Here is an 8,796-nt window from a genome sequence, read left to right on the forward strand (position 1 = left end):
GAGCATTGTGTGTTACAGTCCAGGGGGGACACAACTCAGCGACCGAGCACACACACTCATGCATATTCCGCCTCTTTGAGAATTAGAGAATCTGAAAGCTAGAAGGGATTGGTCATCCACCTCACTATGTCTGACAGCAGCAAACGCTTCCTTAAAAAAATTTTAAGCTACTGGACTTGAAATAAGGATGGGGGTCTTTGAACCTCCCTCCTCTACTTTATTCTTTTGCTAGTTCCCACCAGCAGGGCTTCCCTGGCGGTTCAGCTGGTAAAAAATTGGCCTGCAATGTGGGAGAACCTGAGTTCAATCCCTGGGTTGGGAAGATCCCCTGGAGAAGAGAAGGGCTACCGACTCCAGCATTCTGGCCTGGAGAATTCCATGGATTGTATAGTTCATGGAGTCGCAGAGTCAGATGCCACTGAGTTACTTTCACTTTCAGCTCCCAACACTAATCTCTGTACAGATGCTAGTTTGAAAATTACTGATTCATCCAACACCCATACGGGGCTTGAGTCTACCACATCCCCACAATTGTACAACCCCTCTACTGATGGGAGTATTCATTACCATCCATGACTTCCCTTTTTACTCTGGGTCAGGGAGCTGCTCATTAAGATGAAAATGCTCCTGGAGTCAGGTGACACGTTATTCTGCCAGGGCTTCACATCTAAAGCATGAATCATACAATCTAATCTCATTCCTCCCAGCTATTCAGCTGAGCCCAGACTCCAGGGAGGAGGAGAAGCATGAAGGGAATCTAGATTATTCTGGAGCAGGTAGCAAGTCTGGGCTGGGGAGGGGAGGAGGTAGGTAGCAGTAGAGGACACCAAGTAATGAGATGCGGGGCACCTGTGCATAGGGGAGGGCATTAAGGACAAGTTTGGATGGTGGCAACTACTACCCATCCTCTATCCTCCTGAACTACATCCTCACTCACACACGTGACCAGAAAGAGACCTACTCCAACCAGCACAGTGTCACCAGAGCCAGGGAGCCGGCCTGATGCCAACATGCGCTGGACAGGACTGTGACCCACGCTGTGAGGACATCCAGGGCCCCTGGTGCCATGCCCCACCCCCACCTCTCCAGGACAGGCACGTGCCACACAGGCAGACAAGCAGGGCAGCCAGTGACTCTTGTTTTTTTTTTTTATTTTTTTTTTTCATGTGAGCAACAGGATGGAGTAATCCCATCCTTGCTCCCCTTGCATTGAATGTGCCTTGGGTCTTATGACCCTAGAGTGTCATTGGAGCCCCTTCCTCTTGCTCCCAGTGCAGGAGGGGCAAGGAGGAAAGAACTGAGAGTGGGTGTGTATGTGGGGGGTGCCAAGCTCTCTGAGCCAGGCTCAGCAACCCCTCAGCAGCTCCCTGAGGCCCTCTACCTGTAAGACTTTGACACACAGCAGGTCAGAGACAGCTGGCAGAGTAAGACATAGGTAGGCTGGGAGACAGACCATACAAACAAGACTCACACACACACACACACACAAAGGCTGGCCCCTTCCTTTGGCATGGTTCACCCTAGCCCAGGGGATAGGGTCTGAGGGTAGTGGTGTGGGGCCTGAGCTCTGGGATGCCCTTTGAGAGATGGGACCAACTTGAATCCTTGGTATGCAGAACTCCCGAGGCCAAAGTAGTCCCCAATCTTGCCTACCTAAACAGACACCCCTCCACCTTCCCACCCAACACTCAGACATTAAGATTGTTCAAGTAACAAGGATAGATGCAGGAAAGGGAGACTCCACCCTCATCCAGTCTTTCCACCTAGGGGCCTGTGAAAGGGGCTTCAAGCCCTTGGCATCTCAGCACAGACTCTTCCCCTCCTCACTCAACTCTGCGTAAATCAGAAAGAGTGGAAGTGGGTGAGTCAGACTCTTCCATCTAGTAGAAGTGGGGGAGGTCAAGAGGCTGAGCACCACAGCCCTCCAGAGGGGCTCTGACAGTCTGGATGGGGTAGAGGTGGGAAGATCCTGGCTCCGGCAAGGAGCATTAGGCTGGCTTTTTTTAGTTCTCAGCATGGTCCTGGACCACTAGCTTTGCTAGATGAATCTTTTTTCTGCTTATCCCTCAAACTTGCACATTTCACAGGTGGTATCTGCTGCCCCAGGTTGGTACTGTGGTCATCTCAATCCAGCTTTGGTAGACTCCCAGGTTCTGGACTCCAATCCCAGGCGAAGAGAGAGGTGACAAGAACCTGACCCTCATTTGGCCTTGCTCAGTCGGTAGTCCTCCACTGGCTCCCGGCTCTCAACAGCTGACAGGGCGATGAGCATCTGGGCGGCGTAGTAGGTGGACATGATGAATGCCCGCGAGTAGGGCACAGGGAAGCAGAACTTGTCGAGGGCGATGGTCAGGTCTGAGACAATAAATAGCAGTGCGCCACTGCCCGCCGCTAGCTCAGTCCAGCGCCAGGCTGCTCCGACCAGCTGTAGCCCCGCCATTGCTCGCCAGCCCATGAAGCCGATAAGGGCCACATAGACCCCCACCAGGTAGGTGAAGGCACCCGTGAGGTTTGGGTAGAGGAAGGCATAGCACAGGCCAGACAATACTGCCATCAGCAGACCTGTCCGAAGAGCCAATGGCCGCATGCCAAAGGCTGAGGCGTAGAGCATGTGGGTCACAGCAAACATCAGCAGACCTGGGAGTGAGAGGGGATGATGGGATGTTGAAGGCAAGCTCAGGTGAGAAACGAGTAACAGGAGGTGGGGGTAGGAGTGGAGTGCTTGGGATAACCCAGGGGAGTAACAGGGGTGGGAAGAAATCCATGAAGGCAAAGATACCTCCAAACTCTCCTGTGGTACTCCAGAACGGATCACCGTATCACTGGCAAGGTCATGAGGCAACAGGGGCCCCAAAAGTCTTTGGCCTCAGAACCCCTTTAATTTCCCACGTTCTTGTTTTAAAAAAATTCTCTCTCCTAAATCCTTGGCCCCTCCCCAGGGTCTAGCCCAAGATTCCTCCCAGGTGGTGACTGTGATAACTGACCGTGGGCAAAGTAACCCTGGTCCTGCCAGATGAGGAAGGCGTCGCCTATGGCGGAGAAGACAAGCCCCACGAAGATGCGGGTGGCACTGGGGTGGGTCAGCAGGAATCCCAGGCCATGGGCCAGGAGGAAGAGCCAGAGGCAGAAGATTGGCAGGCACTTGATGAGGGCGCTGACCCACGATGGGCTGGATGAGGGCAGCCAGAGCACGAAATACACACAGGTAGCCTTGAAGAAGGGCACCAGCTTGGGTCCCTCACTCTTCACCTGGAAGACACGGCACAAAGGCAGCATTCAGAGCATGGGAGCCCAGAGCGGGGCTCAGAGCAGGACCCTCAGCCCAGGCATTCACCCCAAAGACAGGCCCACCTCCAAAGCAGGGAGGGCTGACACAAACCCAGTTTGACCTGCCCCAAGCAGCCAGTGTGCAAGAGCCCGGCGTTAACTTGAGGCTTAAATGATTAGGAAGACAAAGGGCTCCATTGAGCCTTCTACTCACATCCCATTCTTGGCCCTGGGGCAGGACCAAAATAGTCACTGGGCAGAAAGCAGACTTTGGGATAGTGTCCCATCCTGCAGCCCAAGGCTTCTCCCTTTCTGCCCCTTCCTTCTCCCCCTACAAAGTCCCCTCAGCCTCTCTCTGGCAGCATCAATCCCCAGCTGTCTGGAATATAGTGGAGTCAGCAGCAGACCACAGAGATGCCACAGCTGGCCAACTCGTGATCCTCAGCAGTGGGGCCAGGACACAGGCCCGGCAACACCAGGTGAGTGCCAGGAATGCGTGAGAATGAGCACTGTCAACCGTCTCAGCTCCCGCTGGCTCTCTTCTCAGCCAGTCTACAACTCAGCCTCCACTTTAGCTACCCTAGCCTAAAGGTACCATCAGGCACAAGGAGAGGAGACAGGGATACTGCCTAGAGAAATGCACCCATGAGTGGGGAGCAAGAAAACTGTCCCTGAAATACCAGGAATCTCAGGGGTTGGGGGGTTGGAGAGGGTATCAGTCATTCTCATTTCCCAGAAAACAAGAGCAACTTCAGGCACATCAGAAAGAGAGGCAGGACGGGGAGGCAGGGTTCTCTCACCAGCTTTTGATCTGAAGCCAGCAGTCAGGCTGGGAGGAGATGAGGAACTGAGAGGGGGAAGTTAGTTAGAGCAGCTGACTGGGTCTCAGCCGGATTAGGGGGGAAGGGAGCTAAAGAAGGGTTGTTTCCCAGGCCATGCAGGCAGTCTGCAAGCTCAGGGAGGGAGCTGCTGTGGATATTCTGAATCTCAGATGCCCTGAAGCTGTTTTTCTTGCAAAGGAGCCGAGGTTCCCGGTATACTCATGCTCTGCCCAAGAGAGAGGTCTCTGGGCCAGTGAGCCGCCCAGCACAGGGCCATGGGTACACACTCAGACTCTCAGACCTCCAGGCTGTGGTTACCTGGCACTGAACAGACTGTGATGAAGGAGGCTGGGAAGAGGCAGATGTGGATCCATGGGCTAAGCCTGCCCTTGCTCTGCCAGGGGTGAGAGCACTGAGAAGAGAAGACAGAGTTCCTTCCTATGGAGATTTCCCCAATGCAGGCTGGTCAGGGCAGGGACACGGGCAGAGGAGGAGACAGCTTATCCTCACAGTCCCCAGATCTCCCCAGCCTCACCTGCTAGCCCTTGGAAGCATCTACGCCACAGCCCTCCCCCAGGTCCCCTATTCCCTACAAGAAGAAACAGCAGTAGTAGCTGGGGAGGCTTTGACAGTCTTGGAGAACCCAGCGCTAGGAGTAGGAGAGGGGTGGATAACAGACAAAAGTTCAGGTGAGAAAGTCTGAACAAGGGATGTCAACAGAGAACGACCCCTTTTCCCTTCTGCGCGTGATCCAGGCTGCCTAGACTCAGAGGCGTCACCTACACTGCCCGAGACTTCTTGTAAAGATGAGGAAAGGGAGGGAACAAATTGGGAAAAAGACTCCCAGGAGGTCCCAGCCCCGTTCCCGCTCTCCCCCTCTTCTCTGCGGTCTGCCCACGCAGAGCTGGTGGCCCGCTGCCGTCGCCTTCCTCTCCCAGGCGGGCCACCCGGCCGACCCGCGCCAGACACACGGAGATCAACAAAGTCACGCTTCCGAGTCACGTGCCCGCTGTTTTCCTCCCTCCCGCGGGCCGGCGGGGGGCGCGCGGAGGAGGGGCGTCAGAGTCTGGGATGCGGGGGCCGTGACCGCGCCGCCTCCCGCCGGGGGTACGCGGGCGGCCGCAGGATCCTTGCCTTTCCTCGTCCCGCCCCCGCCCCGCCGCAGCTCAGTCCCCAGGCCGGTGGGCTCCGGCCGCGCCGGACACTGGCCCGCTCGCTCGCTCGCTCGCACACTCACCACAGTGACCGGGGACACCATGGCGGCGGCGGCGGCTGGCACCCGGTTCCGGGAGGCAGCGGCCCGGGACGCGCCGCAGGTGAGGAGGCGACGAAGTAACGAAGCCCCGGGTGACCCAGGATACCTCCCGCGCGCCGGGTGCCGGAGCTTCTGTCTGCGATCCCCGCGACGTCACGGCAGACACAGCCAATGAGAGGGCTGGAGTCGGCCGGGGCGGGGGCGCAGAGCGGGAGGGCGGCCCGGGAGTCGCGAGAGGCCCCGCCCCTCCCCCGCCCCTCCCCCACCCCACCCTCCTGTACCCCATCTTCACTGCCCCAGAGAGAGAGGCTCTTCAGGCCGCGCCCCTCTAGCAGCCCGTGCCAAGGCCTCCTGGAACCTAACTGTGACCCCAGGCTTTGAGGGACGACAGAGGTTGGCCGAGAGACAAACACTTTCCTGTCCCGGACACAGGGCTACACATATTTTTCTCATAAACCGGGGTAAAATGCAAAGACAGATTACCTTCAGCATTTAAACATGTAGTCTACATGGACACATTTGGTTAGACCCACAACCTTCACTGTACACAAATACACATCGAAATGGACACACGATAGTCCGTAGACATACAACTTTTTAACATAAAAAGAGACATATAGCAATCCATAGACCCGTGTGTGTCTGTGTGTGTGCGTGTGTGTGTGTGTGTGGCACAGTCGTGTCCGACTCTCTGTGACCCTTTGGACTGTAGCCCACCAGTCTCCTTTATCCATGGGATGCTCCAGGCAAGAATACTGGAGTGGGTTGTCATGCCCTTCTCCAGGAGATCTTCCGAACCCAGGAATGGAACCAGCGTCTCCTGTGTCGCCTGCATTGCAGGCATATTCCTTATCCTTTGAGCCACTGGGGAAGCCCCCGCAGAGACCCATACACATGCACAAACACATACAGGATCTCAGTTACCCTTAAGCACCAAACAAATACATAGCCACAAAACTGACAGGCCCAGATGCACATATATCCTTCAAGGTGAAAAGAGAGACACATATATAGGCATGCAGCAGCCTATAGACCCACAACAGCCACAGTTACTCAGTCACCCTTAGACACACATCTCTCACACCTCAGAGACACCTTAACACCCACAAGAACACACCGGGAAGGATAGACAGGCAGACCTGAGCATACTTAAGGACCCAAAGTTGTATGAACGAACTCTGCCAAAAATGCAACTTAAGCAGATTAATGCTGATAGAACACAAACTAAAGGTACACAAGCACATTTGGAACCAAGCACATGCAGAATCATGGGAATTAGGTGAGAGAAGTGGGAGGCAATCAAATGGACTGGGACCTAGTCCCAGTTTTGCCACTCCCATGCTGCGTGTTTGGGTGAATCATTTCCCCCATCTCATCTTGATTTCTTCATATATGAGTGGATGATCTCCAATGTTCCTCCCAAGTCCAACATGTGTAGGATAGGGAAGGGCAGGGGCTGCTGGTGTCAGGAAATTTAAGTCTAGAGGTCTTCCTGGAGTGGTAAAACTGGGACTAGGTCCCAGTTCATTTGACTGCCTCCCACTTCTCTCATGTAATTCCCATGATTCTGAACATGCTTGGTTCCAAATGTGTCCATGTACCTTTAGTCTGTGTAATATCAGCATTAATTTCAGATCTCAGAAACATCTTAAAGGATGTCCTGGTGGTCTTTGATCTGTTGCAAACTCCAGGAGATAGTGAAGGACAGGGAAGCCCGGTGTGCTGCAGTCCAAGGGGTGGCAAAGAGTCGGACACAACTTAGTGACTGAACTACAGCAACAAAGAGGGAAGTAGCTGTGTCAGCCTTTGGGAACTGGGGTGGAGTAATCAGCCCTACTTATTTCTAATTAGCAGCCATAAAGGAATTTTCAGCATCATGGAATAGTAACACCATAGTACTTAATTCTTCCTTGTGCTGGCTGGGGAGAAGCCCACAGACTGAGATCTCCTGTAAGCCCTCCCACAATAGGCCTCTTTTTTTTTGGACCCTGCCTACTTTCCCTAAAGCCAGTGTGGTCCACATGACAGTCTTTCCAAGCCAGGAGCAGCCCTCTTCTAGTGAAAGAATTGGCAGAGATTCAGAGCCAGGGAAATAAAGGTGAGAGGGAAGGACTGGGGCTGAGGCTCACTCACACTCTTCCCCTATCCCCTCCAGGCTCTTCCTACAGAGTCCCAGTGGTATGAACTCCCCTTGTTCTACTTTCTTTCTAGTCAGGAGCTGTGGGGAAACTCACCTTACCAGAATGGGAGACTAGAATTGCTGCCCCCAGCTGCTTTGTCTTTCTCTCTCTCTCTCTCTCTCTCTCTCTCTCTCTCTGTCTCTGTCTCTCTCTCTCACACAAACACACACACACACACACACACACACACACACACTCCTACCAAGTGTGCTGCCTGGAATGAACACTGGGTTAAAAGTTACAAACACAGTAATAGCCCTTCCTCCTCTGTGACTTACTAGTTATATAACTGGGCACATCACTCCACTTTTGTTTTCTTATCAGTAAAATTGGGCCAGAAGATATGTGCAAATGTGTCAGCTTTTGACCTAAACCCTTTAATGTCACCTAAGGGATAATTCTCAGAGAGTGGCCAAGTTAGGGTATATTTTTCATTTCTCTGGATGTTAGTTTCCTATCCATAAAAATGAGAGGACTATCACAGTGGTTCTCAACAACTAGGGCCTATCAAAATTACTTGGGAAGCTTTTTAAAAACATAGATACCCTTGTTCCACCCCAGACCTACTAATTAGGTGGCACAGATTGTAATAAACTTGAGTATATCAACACCTTTGACTTCCCTTGGTGGCTCAGATGGCAAAGAATCCACCTGCAATGTGCACCCAGGTTTGATCCCTGGGTTGGGAAGATCCCCTGGAGGAGGGCATGGCAATCCACTCCAGTATTCTTGCCTGGAGAATCCCCATGGACAGGGGAGCCTGGCAGGCTACAGTCCATGGGGTCACAAAAAGTCAGACATGACTGAGCAACTAAGCACAGCAAATAGATAAAACATGAGACCTAGAATTGCAATCCACAGGGCTGTATCAATGTCTGATTACTGAATAGGTGAGAATCAATTATATAGGTCATCCACAAAGCAGAGGCATCTCCCCTCCGTGCTGATTATTTTGTTTGCCCTTCTACCACCCAGATCCTTTTTTGGTCCTTCTCCACCTTGCCCCTGGAGGTTGACCTCTAGGAACTGTATCACTAGGGTTCACTTGCGTTCTGGCTTCTGTGCTCAGCTAATAAGAGGCAGAGGTTGATCTGTGGTTGGAAGAGAACATGGTTGAGGTCCCCCTCCATCCACCACTAGTCTGCTGAGTGAGACTGAATTTCCAGTAGTGACTGTGCTCTTCCATGGCTACAACTCCAGGCTTCCACCCTGGACCCCAGGCCTAGGATTGGCAATAGCTTCCCGCTATTGCTAGTCTTCAACCCTGACTGAT

General features: G+C 53.3%; 1 protein-coding gene across 2 annotated transcripts; it reads right to left on the bottom strand.

The window, feature by feature from the left end:
• Positions 1–1,130: 1,130 nt before the first annotated feature.
• On the bottom strand, positions 1,131–5,510 carry TMEM86A (transmembrane protein 86A). 2 transcript variants are annotated; one of them, XM_040255686.1, is made up of 3 exons: positions 5,326–5,510; positions 2,985–3,249; positions 1,131–2,637 (listed from the first exon to the last, which is right to left on the bottom strand). In XM_040255686.1, exons 1-3 carry the CDS (start codon positions 5,344–5,346, stop codon positions 2,201–2,203), a joined length of 723 nt encoding a protein of 240 aa, XP_040111620.1. In that variant the 5' UTR covers positions 5,347–5,510; the 3' UTR covers positions 1,131–2,200. The 2 variants fall into 2 exon arrangements, with proteins under 2 accessions (XP_040111620.1, XP_040111619.1); XM_040255685.1 differs by lacking the exon at positions 5,326–5,510 and having other exon boundaries at positions 2,985–5,232.
• Positions 5,511–8,796: the final 3,286 nt, after the last annotated feature.

Source organism: Oryx dammah, unplaced genomic scaffold (genome assembly GCF_014754425.2).
Source record: "Oryx dammah isolate SB20612 unplaced genomic scaffold, SCBI_Odam_1.1 HiC_scaffold_15, whole genome shotgun sequence".
Taxonomy (NCBI): Eukaryota; Metazoa; Chordata; class Mammalia; order Artiodactyla; family Bovidae; genus Oryx; species Oryx dammah.